Consider the following 25,617-nt stretch of genomic DNA (forward strand, 5'->3'; position numbering starts at 1 on the left):
CGCCAAAGGAAGGATGCTACCACCAACATGCACTTGGTGAATACTTGGGGGGTCGTCAATAGACCGAACGGGAGGACCGCGAACTGATAACGTTTGTGGTCAACCACAAACCATAGAAATTGTCTGTGCATGGGGCAAATGGCTATGTGAAAGTACATGTCTTTCATGTTGAGGATGGCGTACCAGTCTCCTGGCTCCAGGGAAGGGATGATTGTGCTGACTGAGATCATGCGGAACTTCAACTTCAGCCTGAACTGGTTGAGTCCTCAGAGGTCTAAAATAGGCCTGAGACCCCCTTTTGCCTTGGGAATTACGAAATAATGGGAGTAAAATCCCTTGTCCCTTAGCTCCTGAAGAACCTCCTCAACTGCTCCTATGGAGAGGAGCGACTGCACCTCCTGGATAAGGAGCTGCTTGTGAGAAGTGTTCCTGAAGAGGGATGAGGAAGGGCAGTGGGATGGTGGGGAAGAGCAGAATTTGAGAGAATATCCCACTTCTACTGTGCGAAGAACCCAGCGGTCCGATGTTATTTGTAGAAGTGGGAGAGCCGATCCATGAAGGAAAGGGAAGGATCCAGTATCATGGAGGGTATGCCGTCCTCAGGCGCACCTTCAAAAGGCCTGCTTTGAACCCTAACCTGGAGGGATCCTCCAGCATTAGGATATCGACTATGGGGTCCTCTGGCTCGATAACCTCTTCCGCCTGTAATCCCATGTTACGGGCGATTCTGCACAGGAGGTCCTTGTGTGCACAGTGATCTATCGGAGGAGGACCCGAGGCCGAAGTCCCTGCAACACCTTGTCCGGGGACCAGGATGAGGAGGCTAGAGGCGGTACAGAGTCCTCCTGACCTTCCAGCTCTCTACTGTCCTCCTGGTCTGTGCCTGGGGCCTCTGCGCTGATTGTTGTTGCAGCAGCGGCAGTCTGGCCAGCTGTTGGGGCTGGTTGTTTCAGTGGTGACCTGGATGGGCTGTGAACCCTTTGCTGTTGTCATTTCCGATCCCCGAGGCACTGGGCGACCTTTAGGTGGCTGAGGTTCTCAGGTTTCAGAGACCACCGACCTAGAGCTCCTGGAAAATGAGCCCTGGACCTCGTGATAAGCCCAGGGAGTCAAAAAGGGACATTGAAGCTACAGTTGCCAATGTGGAGGCCATGCCGCCGGTGCCTCACTTCTGCGCCTATCCGATCTTTGCCTGCTACGATGGGAATAAAATGAGTCCCCGTCTGAGTCAGATGACAACGATCTGGATCGTGACAACCACAGCGGCACCGGTGCGCACCACAGTACCAGTCAGCACCGATGTGCCCACACCAGGGATTGGTGCTGGGAGACCGATTTTGGGAACCGATACTGGTGCCACTTCGCAGGTGCCAGACACCGGTGCTGCTCCGCCAGTGCCGGAGATCGAGATTTTTGTCTTGTTGGTGCCAGGGAACCACACACAGGGTCTGGAGCTGATGATCGGTTCCTTGGTGATGTCAAACCCAAGCGGTGCCGAAGTGAGCAGTACTGGACCAGAGAAGATGATCACCACATCAGGGCCGGCTTGCCTCTCAGTGGTGCCGGATGCGGTGAAATTGGAGGCTTGTCTCTGATAGCCAAAGGTTGAAGGGCCGTCATCTCTATTAAATCCCTGGTGGCTTCAAAAGTGTCCAGGATGGAGGGGAACTCCAACTCCTCCACTTGGCACTGACTGTCCAGGGAGTCACTGGGCGCTGGACTCAACGGTCCCCTCCGGGGAACCAAAGTCAATGGCACCAACTCCTGCTCCTTGGCTGCCGAATGCTCCTTCAAAGGATGCGCTGCTGTTGCGCCTGGCAGCTGGCTGCCTTCGGCAGTGGGGAATGAAGCTGGAGCACTCCGCACTGGCACGGTCGGTCCCTGATCCTGGTGCTCCATGGCGGGCTGGGGATGGAGAGCGGACTCCATCAGAAGTTGTTTCAGACAGAAATCCTGCTCTTTCTTCGTCCTAGGGTGGAAAAACCTGCCGATTTTGCACCTATCTCTTTGGTACTCTTCCCCCAGACACTTCAGACACATTTGGGGGTTGCCAGTTGGCACGGGCTTACTGCAGGTCCCGCAAGGTTTAAAACCTTGGCCTGGAGGCATGCCCCAGAGCTGAGGGAAAGGTAAGGGATGGGGAGGACCCCGCTCCTTAACCTTAACTACTATATACACTATGTACACTAAAACTATAATAACTGAAACCTAGTCTAAAACTACGAACTAGAGAAGAAAGCTAAGGGAAACACTTGCTAGGCAAGCAAACGCAGTTCCAACAGCTGTCACGGGTGGTAAGAAGGAACTGAAGGGGTGTCGGGTCGGCAGGGTCATATATTGAGACCATGAAGGCACCACTCCAGGGGGATCCACAGCCAACCCAATGGGAGCTTCTAAGAGAAAAACTTTCCGATGACCGTGCACGCAGTGCATGCACACCTGATTGGAATTGACGTGGACAAGCACTTGAAGAAGGAAAAAAAAGTACTGGTTTGCCAATTCACTGTGAACTAATCCAGGATGACCCCTGGACTACTTTTTCATCGTCTCTTTATCTGAATTGTCGTGGCAAGGTTTTATTTTGTATGCAATAAGTTTTAGGATAGGGCTGCCTATCTCCACTATATTTTCAGAATGATGTATGTATTTTTAAAACCTTACACTAATTGGATTCTGGTCTGTGTTTAAACCTGTGCAACTACAGTTAGTAGGGCTGAACAGGATGTAAATCATGGTGTAATTGTGCTCTAAACACTTAATAAAATAATCTAGTTCTTCAAAAAAGTAACATTAAAATTAACTTTTACATGGGATACATATAGCACTAATTAATTTTCAAAATGATACTTTCATATAAAATTCTCACTTTGCTTGTATTCAGCTCTAATGCACAAGGGGGCTTAGATATAAGAACATAAGAATGGCCATATGGGGTTAGACCAAAGGTCCATCTAGCCCAGTATCCTGTCTTCTGACAGTGGCCATATGCAAGGTGCTTCAGAGGGAATGAACTGAACAGGTAATCAAGTGATCCATCCCCTGTTACCCATTCCCAGCTTCTGCCAAACAGAGGCTAGGGACACCATTCCAGCCCATGCTGGCTAATAGCCACTGATTGACCTATCCTCCATGAATTTATCTGGTTGTTTTTTTTAACCTTGTTATAGTCTTCACCTTCACAACATCCTCTGGCAAAGATTCCAGAGGCTGACTGTGCATTGTATGAAAAATACTTCCTTTTGTTTGTTTTAAATGTACTGCCTATTAATTTCATTGGGTGACCCCTAGTTCTTGTGTTATGAGGAGGAGTAAATAACTTCCTTATTTACTTTCTCCACACCAGTCATGATTTTATAGACCTCAATCATATCTCCCCTTAGCCATCTCTTTTCCAAGCTGAAAAGTCCCAGTCTTATTAAGCTCTCCTCATAGGGAAGCTGTTCCATACCCCTAATAATTTCCGTTGCCTTTTTCTGAACCTTTTTGAATTCCAATATATCCTTTTTGTGATGGGGCAACCAGATCCGCATGCAGAATTCAAGATGTGGGTGTACCATGAGTTTATATAGAGGCAATATGATATTTTCTGTCTTCTTATCGATCCCTTTCTTAATTATTCCCAGCATTCTGTTCATTTTTTTGACTACCACTGCACATTGAGTGGATGTTTTCAGAGAACTATCCACAATGACTCCAAGATCGCTTTCTTGAGTGGTAACAGCTATTTTAGACCCCATCATTTTATATTTATAGTTGGGATTGAGTTTTCCAATGTGCATTACTTTGCATTTATCAACATTGAATTTCATCTGCCATTTTGTTGCCCAGTCACCCAGTTTTGTGAGATTCCTTTGTAATTCTTCACAGTCTGTTTTGGACTTAACTATCTTGAGTAGTTTTGTATCAACTGCAAATTTTGCCACCTCACTGATTACTTCTTTTTCCAGATCATTTATGAATATGTTGAACAGTACTGGTCCCACTACAGACCCCTGGGGGACACCACTATTTACCTCTTTCCTTTCTGAAAACTGACAATAATAATTCCAAGCTAATTCAAAGGTTGCAGATTAAGTTTCTAAAAGTGAAAATGGAGACGCTTAATCCCTTTTATATCAGAAATTCTATGTAAAGGATGTCTATTTTTGTTTGTTATCCCAGGATATCAGAGAGAGAAAGTGGGTGAAGTAATATCTTTTATTGGACCAACTTCTGTTATCAAGAGAGACAAGCTTCTGAGCCACACAGAACTCTTCTTCAAGTCTGGGAAAGGCACACCTACTGGCACAACTAAATGCAAGCATAAATAGTTAGCTCATATTACATTCAAGGGTCCATTGCTGCACAGACAGTGTCACCAGGAGGGCTTTGGCTTCCTTGACCACAGCATGCTGCTCTGTAAAGGCCTGCTGAGCGGAGATGGGGGTCCAACTATTGAGGAAGAGGAAGGGGGAAGAATATCTTTTGATACAGACTGGCTAACCTAGTGAGAAGGGCTTTAAAGAAGATTTGATGGGGGCAGGAGACTATGAACAAACAACACAAGCACGTAGGGACAGAATTAAAAAGGCCAAAGCACAAATGAGATTAAAATAAGTAGAGACATAAAGGATAACTAGAAAACATTCTACAAATACATTAGAAGCCAAAGGAAGACTAAGGACAGGGTACGCCCATTAATCAATGAGGAGGAAAGACAAGAACAGAAAATGTAGAAAAGATTAGTAGTGATCGGACATCTAACATAGTGAATGTCAATGAAAATGAGGTAGGATCTGAGGCTAAAATAAGGAAAGAACAAATTAAAAATTACTTAGACAAGTTACATGTCTTCAAATCAGAAGGGCCTGATGAAGCACATCCTAGAATATTCAAGGAGCTGACTGAAGAGATATCTGAGCCATTAGCAATTATCTTCGAAAACTCATGGAAGACAGGAGAGATTCCAGAGGACAGGGAGAGGGCAAATATACTGTTCATCTATAGAAAGTGGAATAAGGAAAACCCAGAGAATTACAGGCCAGTCAACTTCAGTACCCAGAAAGATAATGGAACAAATGGTCGATCAAGCAATCAATTTGCAGACACCTAGAAGATAAGGTGATAAATAACAGCCAACATGGATTTGTCAAGAACAAATCATGTCAACCCAATCTAATATCCTTCTTTGACAGAGTACCAAGCCTTGTGGATGGGGAGAAGCAGTAGATGTGGTATATCTTAATTTTAGTACGTCTTTTCATACTGTTTCGCAGGACTTTCTCATAAACAAACTAGGGAAATGTGGCTTAGATGGAGCTACTATAAGGTGGATGCATAATTGATTGGAAAACTGTTCCCAGAAAGTAGTTATCAGTGGTTCACAGTCAAACTGGAAGGGCATATATAGCAGGGTCCAGCAGGGATCAGTCCGGGGTCCAGTTCTGTTCAATATCTTCATCAATGATATGGATAATGGCAGAGAGTACACTTATAAATTTTGCAGACCATGCCAAGCTAGGAGGGGTTGCAAGTGCTTTGGAGGGTAGGAATAAAATTCCCAACCATTTGGAAAAATTGCCAAAATGGTCTGAAGTAAATAAGATAAAATTTGATAAGGACAAATGCTAAGTACTCCACTTAGGAAGGAACAATCAGTTGCACACATACAAAACAGGAAATGACTACCTCGGAAGGAGTGCTGTGGAAAGGAATCTGGGAGTTATAGTAGATTACAAACTGTTCTCCTTAACCTCAGAGGATAGGACAAGAAGCAGTGGGTAAACTGAAGGAAAGTAACTTGCCCAACATTACACAAGAAGTACTGGCAGAGGCAGGAACTCCTGGCGCCCAGCCCTGTGCCTCAACAACAACATACTCTTTCTTCCCTTGAATTATTTAAAAATATAGATTTGGGTTACCAACTACAGATAATCCATGCACACAGTTGTTTTGCCTTACTCTGTGAATGGACTTACTTTCCAATCAAAACGTATGTTAAGAACATCAGTTTGTGTGTGAACAAATAATTAGATTTTGAAATAAACTCCTCTCTCCAGTTATGTTTGAAACCCTCTCTGTCCTTCTTGCCATTATCACAGCTCTCACAAGTATGAAGGGCTAGGTAAAGCCAATACCTAAAAAGAAAAATGTTCAGGGAAATCCAGGTTCTATAGAAAGTGGTTTTGGTGACAGAGTAATTAGAGCCATATACTGTAAGTCAGATCTGAAACCCATGACCCAGCATAGTGTCAGGGGCACAGTGCTGTTGGACATACTTTCTTTCAGAGGACTTGTGAAACACTGCTCCTGATTACTTGAGCCTTGTCTACACAACATATATTTCTTAAAATTTTACACCAGTAGCAGTAACAGTGGAGGCTATTGTGTAAATAAAGCATTGTTGGCCACCAGCATTTTAACCACCTACACCTGCTCTGAGAAGGATTTTGAAAACATGGAAGTAAAAACACCCATGGCAGGTCTACTCAAGCATTCTCATCAATACTAGCAACAGTTAGAAACTGAAAGGAAAAACCTCTCATGCGGATAAGATGAAGTGTTTACATCAAGATATCTTTTAGTCTTCTCACAAATGAGGATACCATACGTGTTCACATCCAAAATAATTTTGAATTCTTCAAGACAAAACTCCACATAGCCCTCACCCCAAAACTTGAAAATTCTGGTTTCAACAAGTAAAATCCGTGAGCCGAGTCACATATCCAGGACATATGAACACAGTACTCTCAAACCAGAGAATATTTATTTCCTTCATCATTCTCAAAATTTCTCTCTTCTCTTCTCAGCTAAAGAAAGGAAACAAAGAGCCTATAGCAGAGGTCAGAGAGTGACCTTTTGCACTGGTTACAAAGCACACCCTGAGGAGAGGCCAAAAAACTGAAATACTGTTGTGACTTCTGCATCAAACTTCATATCTAATATTTCCTCAAAGGGTATCAAGCCACTGTTAACAGTGTCACCATTCTCTGATTACTCTGGTTAACCAAGTATCCATAGATTTTGGACCCTAGACTTATTCTGCAATATTTACACCTCTCTTTGTATTCCTTCTATTAAAGCCCTGGAAGTCACATTAAGACTTTAATGTGAGGAAGTAAGTGACGTCAATTTCTTTGATCTTTGTTCATCATTTGTATTTTGTTTAGGAAAGCTTCTGAATTTTCATATTTTTCAAACCAAGAGCATCCAAATTGCCTTATTTATTTGTATAGCCTCTTTCTGAGCCCAAGTAGTGGCTGAGGGGTTTTTGCTCTGTTTTGCTTTTTGCTTTTGCAGTGTTTCCTGTGCAGTTTTATCTTCTTATGCAGTATCACCACTGCCCAAGTAGATCAAAAGTGAAAAAAGCCTGTAAATCAAGAAATCAATACCAGGAGAGCCCACACTGTAGGAAGTATCCCTTCTGCATCTCACTGACTGCTTCAACAAGCCAGTAATGGAAGCAGGATCAATTGTGCAGCTTTCTCCACCCAGGCTGCACACCCTAGAATAGTTTTGAGGACAATATTTTGCTTAGCTTCTGTTTGAAAAAACAGGCAGCACTTGCTTTGTAACACTTTTATATTAATAAGAAGTATGTATGCTTACTTTTGTGTATTGAACATCTTGTTCTTTTAAAGCACTGTCAGTATAAGCATGTTTAATGATCTAGTGCCTCCTTTTGGGAATTACCATAGGTGCTGGAATTAGGCATGCGGGGAGTGCTGCTGCACCCCCTGGCTTGCAGTAGTTCCCATCATATACAGGGTTTACAGTTTGATTCAATGGCTGTCAGCACCCCCCCATATGCAAATTGTTTCAGCGCTTAACAGAAAATAGTACCCAACTATTTTAAGGACACATTTTTACCTGTTTGGGATGACATAACAGAATAAAAGAGAAAAGAAGCAGTTTTAGATCTGTTAGGACAGAAAGGAACAGCCACAAAACACTAAGTTTTCCCCTATTTTACTGTTCAGCTAAGGAAAATTTTACTTCTTGGACGATCATGCTCCTACGATGCATTACAACTATTATTCCTGAGGGGGGAAATAATTATTATCATTATCATCTATATAGTGCCATACATTTTCACAGAGCGCTGCGGACATAGAATCAGTCATGACCCTGAAAAGGAGATGAAAGGATAAAGAAGGGGTAAGAATGAAATGGTGAAAGACAACATGAGTTTTAATACCAACTCTGCCACTGACTTTTTGTCTGACCCTGGACACAGCAAGTATCCTTTAAGCTCTCTGACCAAGATTTTCAGAAGTGATTGGTAATTCTGAATGCCTCAGTTTCTGGAAGCCCAACTTGAAACACCTTAAAGGGGCCTGTGATGGGATTTGACTCAACACTGTGGCGCCTCCTGCTGGCTGTCCTGGGGATTAGCTGTGTATGCCAGTGCACCCTCCTCTGCTGGTGTCTTGTCACTGTCACTTCTGCTCCAGGGACCCACGTCACCCCCATGACCACGGCATTCTCTTTATGACACAGCTCTCCAGCTGTGCTGCACTCTATCCTCCCCTCTTCTGGAAGAATGTCACAGTCCTTTAGTCCAGCCACTTCCTCAGTGGAGAGTGACGGTGGGGGGGACCCGGGCCCGCCCACTACTCCGGGTCCTGGCCCAGGGACCCTGTAGATGGCCGCTGCTTGCAGTGCCCCCTCCGACTCCTCAGTAGATTTCCCAGGGCCACTTCCCCAGGGTCCCAGCACCCTCTTTGCCCTTGCCTCAGGGCCTCAGCCTGAAAATCCCTGCAGCTTGCCAGGAGCTGCCTTTAGCTCCCCAGGTCTCTGCCTGCAGCATTGCTCTGTCCAGGGTGCTTGCTGCCTTCAGCCTCCAAGGCAGGTAGTCAACCTCTGTCCTCAAGTTCCTGGGTGTGACTGAAGCTGCTCTGCTCTGCAGCCCTTCTTATATGGGCCATCCCAGCCCTGATTGGCTGCCTCCTATAAGCCCTTCTGTGATTGGCTGCCTCCTGCGCAGCCTCCCGAGGGCTCTATTAACCCCTAAGAACCCAGGGTGGGGCAGGCACCCTATCACAGGGCCTCATTTTCAGAAACTACTGAGCACCTGCCCTCAGAAAGTCACACTTCTTTAAAATGTTTCAAATTGGGCACCCAATTCACTAGTCACCTCTGAATATCTTGACCTCTGTCTTTTCCATATCTGGAGAAAAGAGATAATACTTACTTACATCATGAGGACATTGTGAGACATTATAGGAATTATCTGAGTTATTGAAGAGTGCATTGAGGAAAATGTTCTTATCAGAAATGTACTTGGATAACTCAAAAATTGTTAAACATTTGTGGATCTCACCAACACTTAAAAATCACATCAAATCTGAAGAAATATTTTAGCAGTTTTAAAATTACAAGCATTTAAAGTTGTTAATGTAATATATTATATGCCTTATGGACATGATAGTAAGCTACCTCTCTTCTTTTTCTTCCTGATGGGATGGAGAAGCCCAGGGAGACTTTTATGTGGTCAACAAAGAGCAGCAGCTGTTCCCTGAAGAGTACATTGAGAAACCTGCTGCTGCAAAGACCCTCAGTTCTAACAGACTCAAAGAGCGAGAGCCTCTCATGAACTCTGTAGCTGCTGGGGCAAAAGACAGAGAGGGACGTTCACCTGAGAACTGCAAGAGACAGAAAGCGGGGTGGGTTCTGGAAGGAGCTCTCCTGCCCCTTCCCCCTCTCATTTAAAAAAAAAACTATGGCAGGACAGAGGATCCTCTTCTCAATGATGGACCAGACAGTAGGTAAGAGGGAACAGAGCAACTGGGAAGAAGAACCTCTCCTAAAATCTAGTAGCCTGAGGATAGATAATTGGGTGGCAGCTCCACACTCTTGTTCTTTCCAAGAAAACAGAAAGCTTGGGAGGCCTGGGGGAAAGCACTTGTGCTGCTTGCAACCTGTCGTATGTGCCCTAAAAGTACCATGCTGATAGTGGGAAATCAGTGGAGAACATACCATTGGCTCAAAGATGACAGAGTGCTCTGGTACAGAAATGCAGGAGAGAGCTGCAGCCTGCAGAAGAGATCAGAAGGCTGGTTACTGAGCCCAGCCCTGAGCAACCTACTCTCCTGTCCTGCTAGCCCTTTGTTCTGCTGTTAAGAGGGAGAGGGGATGCAAATGTGTTCCTCCCTGCATTGTTCCAAGGTGTGTCTTCTCTGGGTCACTTAAAACTGCAGCAACAAGAGTTTCTCTCTTCTCTTCAGGTGTCTGCTCCTGGCCTTTAGGAGTTTACTTGAGCAGAACATCTGCCACACTTTTGTCCGTCCATGCTGGAAGACAGACAGGAGGCAATGGATGTGGTTTAATTAGGCTTTAACTTTATTCATTTAAAATATCTGGGAATACCCAGCAACAGATTGTACAGAGCAGGCCATCATCATTTCCACATAATCCTCAACTTGGTTCCAGCCATACTACTGCTGGGACCCCACTGCCCTGCCTTGTTCCAGACATAGAAGCCCCAACCTCCCCTCCTCCACTCCCTTAAGGGATGCTTTCCTTTGGATCCTTTTGCAGTCCATTTTATCCAGTGACCATATCCCTTTTAGCTACACTGGACATCTGCCACATGTTTTACATACTAAGTTGTAAACTTATAACCTAAACCCATACTCCACTTCCCCAGGTCCCAGACCTGCTGTGGGGATGGAAGGTGAAAAAAACTTACACCATCTCAGCCAATCTGGAGGTGAAGGAAAAATTCTTGCCCAGCCCCGCAAGGAAAAGGGCAATTAGCATAATGCCCACAGTGGATCAAGAGAGAACCCAGTCCTTTTGCCAAGTTCATGGGTAGGTGATGCCAGCCCTATCCCAGTAAAAGAGGACCTCTCCAGGCTGCATGGGCCATAAAGCCCCTCCACCCCCGCAACACACACACTCTTCCCATCAGTGGGAAGAGCAGTGACCTTCCCCTGACCTTGCCCCAACTGTTTCCTGTCCATCCCTATAAACTCCCCCCTCACTCCTCACCCATTGTAAGAAGCCCTTAAAGGGGCAATGCTCCTTTTCTTCCAGTTAACCAGACAAAGATCCCCTTGCATGAAGATTGCAGTGGGTATAGTAGAAAACTGCTCTGAAAAGATCATTCAGAGTAGCTCCTAAAATTCCAAAAATCACAATTTTTTAGGGTCAGTGTTGGCGATTTACAAATCTTCATCATTCATCTTCTTCATCTTCTTCCAAAGTAACTTCTTTTAAGTAGAACTTTGATTCCAGAATGTTTGTGTGCGTGTAATAATTAGTTACTATTTATACAGCTTTTTGTAAAATGCTATGCAAATGCTAAGTGCTGTTATTTCTTTAATCAAGAAATCATCTTCTGAATTCTTCAACATTCTGTGTTGCCTTTAAAATTATCCACACATCTTTATGTAAACTCAGGTTGTAAATCAATATTAATGGTGCTCTACTAGCATTGTGAAACTCTGAGAACCAGTCACAACAATAAGAATAACCAATAATCTGGTGCATAACATGCGCGCAGGCTGCTGCTTTGCAAATGTTGTACTGAAGCAAAATGGAAATGATATTACTGGTCTTAACTTAGAGCCCTGTTTACCATGTAAGACACAACCTGACAAAAGAATGAAAAACATAATAAAATTTTATATGCACTAATCCTATCAATCATTAAAAATTATCTACATTTTAAGACAGAGACAATTCAAATAAATGTTTTGTCCAACACTGCAGGTTTTTGTATATGATTAAGCTGATCATTCACAACTGTCATGAAATGGTTGATCCAGTAAAAAAAATAAAAAACTAGGAAGATATGAAAATCTCAGCAATAAAATCTTTAAGGAGGGTAGGCATGCTAGATTTCTAAAGTAAGGGGAGGCAGGATCTAGTTGTTGCTCATTACTGTATGTCACTATAATCAGAATGGGCAATATTCTCAGTTCTAATGCTAGCAGCATGTTTTTCTCTTTGTCTCTTGGAATCATAGATTATATCAAGACAATATATCCTTAGAGTTATATCACACAAGTTATATCACACACATAGCTATGTTGCAATGATAGAGAGTCCCAATCACACAAATTGTGCATATTGTGCACATATAACTACAAAAGTGTTTCCAAATAAATAAAAGAAAAGAAAGCAAGCACTCTTGTTCCTTCAATGTCAAAGTAATCGTTAGTGCACCATGATGAATAACAAATGTCTGTGCCAATAAACCCGGACATCACATGACAGCTTTGTTATAAGACAAAGCGATAGTAAATTATAGTTGGAAGACAAAAGGTATGGGCCAAAATACTCTTTTGTAAAATAAATAACACTTTACTGCCAGAATTACTGTATTTTCAGTGTAAAATCTGATTTCATCTGCAGGCTAATATTTTAGAGCTGGTAGTAATCCTCTTCTGAAAAAATGTGTAAATAATCATTAATATCACATCCAAACATGCTTATCATCCAGTTCCTCTTTCAAAAAGCACATAATCCTAAGAATCTCCAAGCCAGTTTGTTTTTAGTTAAAAAAAACATATTTTACTTTTTGAAGCTAAAGTCCTTCTAATTTTATAGCATCAGAATACAGACCATTACTGTGCCTATGTGATAAAATCAACCTTTCTACTATCTATTCTGGGAAATTGTTAGATGTCTTATGCCCCTGTGTGGCCAACCTGCACAACAAATTTGCCTTCACATTGCTAGTAACAAAGAAGCAATAAAATAGAAGGGGGAGTATTCTCCATTTCCATTCCTCAAAAAAAGCTATTAATATACACGGCAAATGGTAAATTGGACTGATATTGTGTTGTGCAGTTTATATCAATTTTGGTCAGAAAGATACTCATTATGCGGTGGTGTGTTAATCTGAATATTGCCCAAAGCAACTGTGAACTCCAATGCAGTGCAAAGTATGCTGCTACAAATAGAGCATCTGACAGTACAATATTTGTGATTCAGCTCTAAATGCAGAATCACAACCTGAAAATCCAGTAAATATATCCAATAATTAAGGGCTTTTAGTAGACATAAGTACCACTTTACTTTGGTGTTCTTAGTACTTCAAATTTAAAAATAAAGGAGTTCAATCATCAAAAATATTTAGAGGCCAAAAATCAAAGGGCTCTTAGACTCTGCCTTTAAAATTGGACTGGACTAAATACAAGCATTTAATTATAAAGACATCAAATGAGTTTTTAAAAACAAGATAAAAGATGTACTGATTTCTGTTTCTGCACTTTTTATTTCAACTGCAAGATAAAAATCATAAACAAGGGGAGTTTATTCCCTACACTAGCTACTCACCAGGTGGAGAGCAAACACATATTCTATGCAGAAAAAATCTGCTTTCACAATAATAATCACAGTTAGATAAAAAGAGCCTATGTAACCCAATGCACAAGTACATATCACCATGATCCATAATTCAGAAGACCAGAGTTTCTGAAGTAAACTCGTGGGTCTTGCTGCTTCAGCTAGCTGGAGTTGGGAATGTCAGGGAAGTGACACTCAGCATCTGGGGGAGGGCACAGCATACAGAACATCGAATGTTTGCACACCACTACAGCAGCTTATGGAGTGTTTCAGTTTATTTAGCAGAGACTAACTAAACTCCTATCTAAATGATAGCATCATTCTACCACAACAGGAGTCCAATTTCAGTTGAGACTTCTAGATGCTACTATAATATAAATAATAAATATTAAAAAGACAGCCAGACCAAGTAGGGTTCCTAACTGGGGGAGATAAAAAACAGCTTGATATACATCCTTGCTAGTAGTTGGTGGTGGGTTTGGGAAACCAATGCTAGGATACTCAGTGTCTCTCGGAACAAAACACCAGCACTCCTTATGCCCCCCAAAAAAGACTAAAGTCCCCTAGATTAAGAACCTAGATCATGTTAACATATTAATAGTGATGTGTCTCTTACTACGATTATATGTACGTACTTTCTCTCCCTCTGATCCTTAGTTTGCATTTTATATTGTATTTTATACTATATTAGTATGCTTGCTGCGCTGTGCTAGTCTATGCACTAACAGATTAATTTTATGCTTAATATGTCAGTAGTTATCTTTCTATAGTCTGACTGTTTCAAATATAACCACCAAAAACTGAATGGAAAAAAAATAATTGAAAAAGCACGAGAACTATTATTGTTTAAACCCATGAATTGACAATTAACTTCAGGTCTTGGGAGACAGATCACATTTGTACATCTCAAAAGCACAAGTTGTTATTTTTAAAAATAATTATGTGCTTGCCTATCCATAGTTCTGAAAAATTAACTTGATGTTAGAGCAATTAGTTTAGAGCAATAGTTTTACACTGCTAATCAAAGTTTTCAGTGAAAATCTACATAAAGAAGAGAAAGATGCCCATTATAATGATTTAATTAGAAAATTTAAATTGCTTTTTAAAAATCATAAAATAAATAACATAGGTAAGTAACCTCCAAAACAAATTTAGGGAAGACCTCTTACTTTCGGTGACCATTAAATAAATGACTTCTATAGAGCCCTACCATCAAGGTGCAAATTTAAAATACTGATACCTATCCAGAAGACAGGAAAAAAACTACTTACACAATAGCCTTAAATAACTTTCAATTAATCACACAGTTTAAATTTAATTACCACAGCAAACATGGCTTAGTCTCTCTATGCTGTTAAAAACAGCACAACAGCAAGGCTTTCTGAAGCCCAAAATCACTAGCTTGAAAAAACACCAAATTACTGTCTAAAGAGGTAGAAATATCCTCAGCCTAAAATTATAAACAATATTGAGTTTGAGATTGAGCTTCCGGGTAATCCTCTTTCATTAACCAGTCCCCTGGAATAAACAATTTTAAGTCTCAGCCATATTAAATGCGATAAAATATTTCTCTGAATGTCTTTATGATTTGAAACTGTTATCATTTGCAGCTGCTCTCTTACACACACACACACACACACACACACACCTACCTAAAAGCATTACATTTTCCTTTTTACAAGGAGCATGCACTCTGATTACTGCAAAAGCAGAAATGAGCAAATCAGGAATAGGTTCATGGATGCTGAGAACAGCTGCTTAGGCAGTGTTGGTAGCTGCAGGCCTAAGACTATGCACTTGGAGATGTGCACTATTTTACAAGCACAGTTGATAATATACAAAATTATTGCTCCATTTTGTAGATCTTCAAAGATGTCAAAGCATGCAAAAAAGCCATGTTAGGAGAAAATCTTACCTTTGACTACAGATTTTCATTTATGTTTGAAAGGATACCTAAATTCCTTAAATGGATTAACTTTACTTTGCAATTGTCGCTAAATTAAACATGATTACAATCACCAGCTTCATAAATTTGCATGACTAATTAGAAAATTATCTCTAAGATAGTAAAACTTGTGAAGAACTACATTAAATAAATATAATGATTGTATGTAAAAGAAATAGCAGCAGTAATGGAAATCCTTAGAATAACAGTCTGGTGAAATAAACAGATAATAGTTTTCTGATTTTTTAAAGTGGAAATGTGATTGTATTTAAGAGAAAGAAAATCCCCTTTAACAATGGCCTTTCTTACAGATAGAGAGGGGAAGATTAAAATGTTATTTATATGTTCTGTACACTATTACTTCCCCCTTTTTCCAGAATGTTTCCATTAATGCATTATCATTATACAAAACTACAGAATTCTCTCTTCTTCCTCTGCCTTCACTCATTCTTTTAGATAAAACTCTTTATTTCTTTCACCTTTAATATTTAATAATCATATGAAAAAAGTTCTAGACATCACTTATACAGCATGTGTTTACTGAATAAATGTAATAAAAGTAATAAGTAATATTTAATAGAGTTCACTACAAAAAATGAATTCCAAACCAGTATTTTAGCTTCAACTACCCCATCACAACTATAAGCAACACTACTCTTTGCCATCTCCACTTCCCACAAAACAATAGCTGTTCATAACAAAATAGCCTTCAGAACTGACTGACCTACTGCAAAGCATCTACTGATCTTCTGTAATATGGCCAGTTAAAAGATTATTGAAAAGCACTATACACATATATAAGTCTTCTGAAAACAATAAAGTGTTCTCTGCATATTTTGCAAATTGTATGCAGGACTGCTCATTTATATCTTCCAACAAATTATTTATGATTGAATAGCCACATCCTTGTACCTTTAATCCTTTCACTGCCATATCCACATAAAATTGTTTTCTCAGACATGTTTGTCTGTGAATATTTAATATGTTTTTAGGATTACACCTAATAATGCTGCCTGGTAATGGTAGCTAATAGGTTTGAAAGAGACATATACATCTTAAATATTTTATTTTAGTTAAGCTGTTTTTATTTCTGCAGAACAAGTTTCATTTAAATCCTGATATAAAACATGAAATTACCAATAGGAGGAACTCTCTGCTACAATAAAATATTAATATTTCAAAGTCTAATTACAGAGGTTCTCTACCAGAAAATATACATATAGATAAACTCTTGTCATGAGCATAGAAATGCTACAGGAAAAATGCTTTATTTCTACTTACCTAATGTTGTTCAATGTTTGTCCAAAAAGATCATTTTGTAAAACATTTGGAGGGGATGAGAAAACCCCATGAAAATGAGATAAAACAGAATTGCAGACCTGGCGCAATGTCTCAAATTGCATTTTCTTTCTTTCTTTCGCTTTTATTTTTCCTCCCCACCTGTCTTAAAAGTCATCTATTTTGCAGACACCATCAAATACAAATATGCCAGTCAAGTTCCATATTTCTCCTGATCTCTGTAAAAACTGTGCCTAAATGAGCAGAGGTTGGTAGTTAATTGTACAGTCATTATTCTTCTAATTCAGTCGTAGAAGATTTAGTACCCGTGCGGCTTTCTCCTGACTGTAGCAAGAATTCTAAACAGCAGTAAGCTTTTTGGGCATTCCCAGCTGAAGTGTGAAGCTGAGCTGCTTTCATGTACTCTACTCATATTTCTCTAAGCCTATTAAAAACACGCAGTGAATAGATGCTGTCGTCAGGAGTTTCAGCACATCTGGCTGCCAGCAATAAAATCTCAGAAGTAATAAAAATGAGGACAAGGCATCCTCACAGTGTTACTACTGTCTAAGAGGAGGAAGATTTCTGCATCTTTCCCTCCCCTGTAAAAATGGCCAAACCCAGTGACCAAGTATATAGGTCTTTTTTCTAATGTGGAGGCAGCTGTACAGGACAGACAGACCATGCTAAAAATAGCTATTGTATTCTTCATACAATAATATGTAGTGATGAGAATGTAACAATAGGCCTTTTGTCTCTTGTATTTGAAAAGGTATGCTGTACCTTGCATGAGATAATAGGAGATTCATCTCTTAACTATTTTAATTGAGTTCTATTCTGTAATACTATTCAGTTACATACTATACATGTAGTATTGAGGCACTGATTTGTCACAGATATTTAAAAAATAATCCAAAATGAATGTCACTGATCTATACAATATACTCCAAAATAAGAAGCCTTCAGCACCTTTTCAAAGTTTATTGCACATAATCAACCATTTTAATAGTGATCAAAACAATCATTACATCAACTATTCCATACCTGTCTAACCCCAAGGAAAGCTATAGGCTTGGAAACCTATTGCTTTGGTGCATGTGCAGTACAGTAAGTCAATGAGTAGGAGACAAAACTGTTCATTTGATAGAATACAGTGTAATGTGCTCAGTGAACACTGTTTAAAATCTGACAAATAACTGTCCATGAATGCAAATTATTTTTTTCCTTTTTCTTTCAATACTCAGGCCAAATTATAGCATAATATTACAATATATCCAATTACTGTCAAACTGAAGAATATCAATTAATAAGATTTTCCTTAGAATCTCTTATTGTCTATGTACTGCTTTAAACATCTCACCAACTAATTACAAAATCCCCAAATAAACTATCATAAAATGAGGGTTATTATTAAAGCCTCAGCACGAAAAGCGATTTTAACCCTCAAGGAAAAGGAAATAAGCAACCTTCCAACTAATTAAAAACCTGCATTGATGGGCTCAGAAGGGAGTCCCTATCCAGTCTTCCCAGGCCAAAAGGACGGCAGCCACAACACAGAGCTTTCACAGGAGAAGGTGGATAATGGGGATGGGAAGTGGGAAACATTTCCAAGTTTGTGAAAGGGAGACAGAGGATTCCCTACTGACACCTGTGTTAAATAATCTTTCAAAAAATATAATGGAGAAATATTATGAATTAAATCAAAACAAATATTATCAAAGTCCATACTAGAGAATACTGGGAGAAGCAATCTTTAGCTGAATTGCTATTGCTAATTCAGGCAATAGCAAGATACCATGCATTATTGAAATATATTTATATCTGAGAAACATATGGAGGAGGCAAGCTTGAAGCACAGCTATATAGGGCAACTGTAGTAACTCATTACTACAGAGCACATTCTTTATGGATAGTTTACTGTAAGAGAAAGAATGAGAACTTGACTCCTGAAACTAGCTAACCCAGATGAAGCGGGAAACGACATTTTTATATAATGCATTGAAATTAGTCTGTCTAAATTCCGTCACAAAGATATACAGCTAAAGATTCCATTGCATCAGTCAAGATGTATAACTGCTTCCTGTTAAATGTGGTCCCAAGCCTCTTACAATTACTAGGCTTGTGACAGTCTGTTAATAGTACTGAGGCAATGTGGTCCTGTGATAAGATACAAGACTGGTAGTCTGGAGACCTCTGTTTTATTCCCAATTCCAGCTACATAATTACACTGCTGGGTGACTTTGTTCACATCACCAAAGCCAAAATGCTCACAGTTGGCACCCAAATATGAACATCTTGGTTTTAGCCACTCGGTGCTTTTGTTTTCATATCTGTAAAGGTAATGATACGTACCCTCCTTTGTAAAACAATTTGAGAACTACTGATTAAAATGTAGTACATACTTTAAAAATTTCCTGTTATATTTTTACTCTTGGATAAGGAATCAACAGTTAGCTTCTCGAAGTGTAGAAAATACCTACTCATTCAAGTAATACCATTCCTAATGGTAAAAAAGTAAAAGGAAACCTATTAAAATCACCCACCTACCGTAACTGCTATTAGAAGACAGATAGGTAATTGGTTCTATTTGTGCAAACACACATAAATATACTTTTTCTTAATTTTATTCCTTTGTCCCTAATCCATATAATAAGATTCTAGGAATGTCACTGTGTGTGTCACGCCGAAGCCTAAAATGCCTGTTGGATGAGTGTGAAGCCATGGATGCAGCTACAAGCATGGTTTAGAGCTCTTTTTCTTCAGAATATTACCAGGTTGAATCATCACTGGGTTTTGTGGTCTGTTACCATCCAATTTTTAAGTTCTCAGCCATCTTGACTTACAAATTACACTTGTGAGGTGTACAGACATAGTAAGTCATGTACTATACCATGCCAAGATAACATTGTGAGATCAGAGGTAACTCAACCAATCACCACCCTTACTCTACAGTGAATTTGCATGCAACAAGTTCATTGGTGTATGTGGGAGACTGCACAGATGGTAAACTACTTGGCCCAACTGCCACCTGCACAAATCAACACAAATCTCCCAGCTCAACTCCCCACCCACATAATACCACAACCAGCATACACAATAACCCCAAACACACATAGGCCCTCAGCACAGCACACCACCCTCATTCTCTGCCCACACAAATCCACACAACTCCCCCAACAGAACACAACCCACACAAAAATCAACCCAGCCACTCACACAACACCACAACCAGCACACACACTAACCACAAACAGCACTCTGAAACCTACAATTTTTGTTGAGTCAGTATGAAATGATGGAACTAGCTAGAAGCATGGTTGGGAGCTCTTTTTGTTTAGAATATCACCAGGTTCACTCACCACTGGGATCTGCAGTCTGTTACCATCCAATTTTTTTGTTCTCAGCCATTTTCAGTGTTTTTATACGCATGGCTTAAGAATTACACCCATGCAATAGCACGGGCTGTCAATTACTAATACTTATTATCACTGTATTACAAAAATGGTAGAGCAAAGTTGAGCTTACCCAGTGCTAACAGAAATTTTATTGATAAAAGGAAATAATTAAGTAAGCCACCCCATCTACTCTTCTTATTATAAACGCCTTAAGGTTAAGACCTTACTACTGGCCTCAAACGCTTTCATACAGTACATGCTCTTGAGTTTCTTATGTATTACAGAATCACCATTTTTTTTCAGTTTTAGGGCACACTACAAGACCTATCTATTTACACAGGGGGTCCTGAGAAGGAGGGTGGAGTGAGGAGAGTTTTCTTACATAGTAGTGGAAGAGAGAAGTAGTATGTCCTTTTTCTATTATGATTCACATTACATCCATGTGGAACTGAGGCAGTGTGGAGGAGGAAGCCATCTGATTTGAATGTAGAGAGCACAAAATCTGGACCAGGGCAAGGAAGAAATAAGTATATTGGGACAAAGAGGCAGGTGAGACTGAGATGGGAGAGAAGAGAAAATGGGGCTGAGACTGGTGGGGCAAGGAGACTGGGACTGGCTGGACAAGGAGAGTGGGACTGGTAGCCAGAGGGGAGGATGAGACTAGTTGGGCCAGAAGGCTGGGAGCCAGTGAGGGATACATGGGGATACTGGGAGCCAGCTGGATGGGAGTGAACACTGAGATTGGATGAGCAGCTGGGGCAATGGGGGAGATTGTGACTGGTTGGACAAGGAAACTGTGACTAAGAATCAGTATCGGGGGAAATGAAGGCAGATGAAAGGGGAACAGATCTGACAAAACACAGGGAGAAACAGATCAGAAGAAGAGCTCTGAGGGAGGAACTGGCACTGGTTGGGCAAGGAGACTAAGTGTGGGAAGAATGAAAGACTTGGAGTAGGTGGAGAGATTGGGATTCAGACAGCAAGCCCAGAAAGGGTGGCTAGAACTTGGCTGTGCAAGAACACTGGGACTAGAATTAGAAGTCTGAGGGGTTCAGACTGGGTCTGAGAAGGTGAGGAGAACAGGACTGGGACAAGGAGCCAGAGATGGGGAAGACACAGTACTGGGAAAGGGACAAGTTGGGGAGGATGGGGCATAAGGGGTCAAAACTTGTAGCGAATGGGCAGACATGTCTGTGCCTGCTAGATAACACTCCCCTTCACAGCCTGAAATGGATCCCAAGACTCTTGAATCTCACAATTCCTCTGTTGTCAGCAAATATCTATGAAACCCTCTGGTAAAATGTGTTTCATTCTTCTCTACTCTTGGTCCACATAAAGCATGAGCCGAGTATTGCTATCAGTTATTTCATTAGCTCAAGTAGTAAAGGTCTGTGTGGTGGATCTAAAGACTCCAACCCTGCGGATTCATAGAGTTCAAGGCCACAAGGGACCATGGTGATCATCTAGTCTGACCTCCTGTATAACATAGGCCATACAACTTCCCCAAAATAATTCCTAGAGCATATCACTAGAAAATCTCCGAACTTGATATAAAAGTGGTTAGTGATAGAGAATCCACCACAACTCCCCTGTAAACTGTTCCAATGGTTAATTACCCTCACTGTTAATAATGTTATTTCCGGTCTGAATTTGTCTAGCATCTACTTTCAGCCATTGGATTGTGTCATACACCTTTCACCACTATACTGAAGAGCCTACTATTAAATATTTATTCCCCATGTATTTACTTATAGACTGTAAGCAAGTCACCCTTTTAACCTTCTCTTTGTTAAACTAAATAAATTGAGCTTCTTGAGTCCATAAAGGCATGTTTTGTAATCACTCTCGTCACGCCCAAGCAGTAGACCAGTGCAATGGAGATAGGAGCTTGGAGTCTTAGGAGAATAAGCCCTGGTCTACACTACGAGTTTAGGTCGAATTTAGCAGCGTTAGGTCGATTTAACCCTGCACCCGTCCACATGACAAAGCTATTTTTGTTGACTTAAAGGGCTCTTAAAATCGATTTTGGTACTCCTCTCCGACAAGGGGACTAGCGCTAAAATCGACATCACTGGGTCGAATTTGGGGTAGTGTGGACGCAATTCAACGGTATTGGCCTCCAGGAGCTATCCCAGAGTGCTCCATTGTGACCACTCTGGACAGCACTTTCAACTCAGATGCACTAGTCAGGTACACAGGAAAAGCCCCGGGAGCTTTTGAATTTCATTTCCTGTTTGGCCAGCATGGCGAGCTCATCAGCACAGGTGACCAGGCAGTCCCCCGAAAGCAGGGGGAACTGGATCTGATCGCTGTATGGGAAGATGAATCCGTGCTATCAGAACTCCGTTCCAAAAGACGTAATGCCAATATATATGCCAAAATCTCCCAGGGCAAATGTGAGGTGTTTACAATGCTCACAACTGCAGCGGTGAGCAGAGCAGGCTCCCGCTTGCAATGCTATGGTGTATGCGCGGGCAATCCAGGAAAAAGGGCGAGAAATGATTGTCTGCTGTTGCTTTCAGGGAGGGAGAGAGCGAGGGAATGGTCACTGACGACATGTACCCAAAACCAATGGCGGTTTCCTTGTCTATTATCTCAATTTTTTTTTTAATTAATAAAGAATGCATGGTTTCAAAACAATAGTTACTTGATTTTGAAGGGGGGAGGGTGGTTGGCTTACAGGGAATTAAAATCAACAAAGGGGGCGGGTTTGCATCAAGGAGAAACACGCACAACTGTCACACCGTAGCCTGGCCAGTCATGAAACTAGTTTTCAAAGTCTCTTGTGATACGCAGTGTGCCTTGCTGTGCTCTTCTAATCAGTGTCTGGCTGCTCAAAATCAGATGCCAGGCAATTTGCCTCAACCTCCCACCCCGCCATAAACGTCCCCCCCTTACTCTCACAGATATTATGGAGCACACAGCAAGCAGCAATAACAATGGGAATGTTGGTTGCGCTGGGGTCTGACCAACAATGCAAGCGAGCTTTTAAACGTCCAAAGGCACATTCTACCACCATTCTGCACTTGCTCAGCCTATAGTTGAACTGCTCCTTACTACTGTCCAGGGTTCATGAGCCATGGGAGCAAGGGGTAGGCTGGGGTAGGTGAAACTGCATGGGAGAGCAGCCTGAGGCAGAAGCCTCCAGCTCGCAGGAGATCAGGATAGCAGAGTTGCAGCGGAAGCGGTGGAGCAAGCAAAACACCATTGATGAGGACAGCTAGCAGTCCTACTGCACCATCTGCTGCAGAGTTGCAGCGGAAGCAGTGGAGCCGTTCACCATTGATGTGAAGGCACCCGGGAGCTGCTGCTGTGTGGCCAAAGCAAAAGAGCAGAAGCCCTGGAGCTGTTTCATGTGGAATGTGCGCCTGCAAGATTTCTTCATTAGTGACAAAGGACAGGAATATGATGCACCTAAAATCTAAAAAGGCCTGCACATTTCCCAGAGTCACTACCCTTGATAACAGAATGTCAATGATAGCATTGGCTACTTGGATCACAGCAGCCCTCACAGTAGACTTGCCCACAACAGCAGCGGTGACGGTGAGCTGAGTGGGCTCCCGCTTGCAGTGCTATGGTGTCTGTGCGGTTCACCCAGGAAAAAGTCACGAAACGATTGTCTGCCGTTGCTTTCATGGAGGGAGGGAGAGAGGGAGGGGCGACTGACATGTACCCAAAACCACCCGTGACAATGTTTTTGCCCCATCAGGCATTGGGAGCTCAACCCAAAATTCCAATGGGCAATGGAGACTGCGGGAACTGTGGGATAGCTACCCACAGTACACTGCTCCGAAAGTCTACGCTAGCCACAGTACTGTGGATGCACTCTGCCGACTTAATGCACTTAGTGGGGACGCACGCAATCGACTGTATAAAACCGCTTCCAAAAAATCGACTTCTATAAAATCGACCTAATTTCATAGTGTAAGCATACCCTAAGGATTGCAGCACAGCCTTGGACCTTCAGACTTCAATAACAGAGTAATGCTTGGTAAGTGTATGAATATAACTTCCCAGATGGCTGGCACACAAATGTCTGAGACAGACTCATTCTTCAATGACACCACGGAAGCTGCTTGAGCTCTGGTAGAGCTGGCCCTGAGAATAGTAGATGGTTCTAGTTTGGCTAACTCAGAAAGTTCTTACACTGCCAGAAATCTATTTTGATAGTCTCTGAACTGAGATTGCCTTGTCTTTCAGTCTTTCCATTACAGCAACAAAGAGTCTTGATAAAGTCATGAACTGCTCTCTATTTGAAGACGGAATGATAGAGAATGTCTGATGTGGACAGTTACTTCTATCTTGGAAGCATGCCCCTTGAGAAAGAAAATGCACAGGTGATTTTGTTGATTCAGATGGAATTCTGTGACCACCTCATGTAGAAACTATGGATGAGTTCTTAGAGACACCTTGTCGGGATAGAAGACCATATTAGGAGGGTCAGACATTAGGGCTTGAATCTCACTTCTCTCAGAGATTCTCGAAGAGCAAGGTCAAAGGACAGGATTGTTGGTAGAAATGACAATTCCTCACCAGCAGCAAGGGTGGCTGGATTTCTCACAAGGGCTCTGCACCTAGGGCTCGCAGATAGACCCCATCTCCCTCGTCATCTTTCATATCTACCTCTTGCTAATAGATTTAGTTCATTGACTAATAGGTGTCTGGTAAGTTTTTTAAAATTTTGTCTGTGTGTGTTGCCATGACATGGTGAAAGATTTTTCTTTTTTTCACCAATATCCAGCTACTGTTTCTCCGACTGCCTCTAAATACTGGATTTTCTCTGTCTTCCTCCTTCTTTCATGTTGCAGCTGCTTCCTGTAGCCAAGACCAGAACTGAACTTAACTTTCATTCCACTCCCAACTTCAGAGAGCTAATAAACCCAGCTTGCATGAGGGAAGAAGAACATTGACAGCATTAAAAAACTGTGGGAGTAGCCATAAGGATAATAGGGAAACAGATCCAAACTATTATATATGTCTAAAAGTGGGGTTGAGATTCTATTAGAGCTGTTCTAACATCATTATCTCTAGAGACATATGGCACCCTAGAGTTGAGATGCAGACAGAGAAGTACTGAAACAGCAATCTGCATATAGATATAGATTTTATTTCAGAATTCTTAAAAGGGGATTCCTTTTGAGCTAATTGTAGGGATAAAGCAGCAAGGTAGATAGCCGGGGATGTAAATTGATGGAATAGAAGCAGAGAGACAGGGCCAAATTTAATCCTCAGAAACAGGTATGAAAGTCGCACCAAATTCAGTCTTAAACTAGATGCTGAGACTATTGGTAGTGTTCCTCTGATACTGTGCATTTTTTCCTCCTGTTCTAGCACTTAAGTCAATGGGAGGGGAAGGATTGTCCAGTGGCTCAGCACGGGCCTAGGATGTGGAAGATCTGGGTTCACCTCCTGCTCTGCACCTTAGACTTCCTGTGTAACCAGTTATTTAGCCTCTCTGTGCCTCAGTCCCCCATCTTTAAAATGGGGACAATAATGCTTCCCCACCTGTCGTGAGGATAAACATATTAAAGATTGTGAAGCTCTTTGAAATCTACTGATGAAAAGTGCTATCAAATAGGCATTTTATTTTTAATGGGAGCTCTGTGCCCTCATCCAAGGACAGAATTCAGCCCTAAGACTTAATTTCAAACTTACCTATACAAATTGCCTAAATACTTGTGCTAATTTCATGAAAATTCAGCATTTAGAATACATTTTTCTGTT

The 25,617-nt window shown here is 41.4% G+C and overlaps 1 protein-coding gene across 26 annotated transcripts in view; it reads right to left on the reverse strand.

Annotated features, from left to right (window-relative positions):
• Positions 1-25,617, reverse strand: part of RIMS2 (regulating synaptic membrane exocytosis 2) — a 737,938-nt gene that overhangs the window by 478,956 nt on the left and 233,365 nt on the right. For 4 of the 26 annotated variants that reach the window (XM_074943986.1, XM_074943996.1, XM_074943984.1 and 1 more), the window contains exon 1: positions 16,502-17,000. The exons of 20 other annotated variants lie outside the window; for them this stretch is intronic. In XM_074943986.1, the coding sequence (XP_074800087.1) occupies positions 16,502-16,623 (122 nt within the window). In that variant the 5' untranslated portion in view covers positions 16,624-17,000. Of the gene's footprint in view, positions 1-16,501; positions 17,003-25,617 lie in introns of those variants that run through there. 2 more of the 26 variants (XM_074943994.1, XM_074943995.1) reach the window with 2 other exon arrangements.

Source organism: Natator depressus, chromosome 2, assembly GCF_965152275.1.
Source record: "Natator depressus isolate rNatDep1 chromosome 2, rNatDep2.hap1, whole genome shotgun sequence".
NCBI classification, from domain to species: Eukaryota; Metazoa; Chordata; order Testudines; family Cheloniidae; genus Natator; species Natator depressus.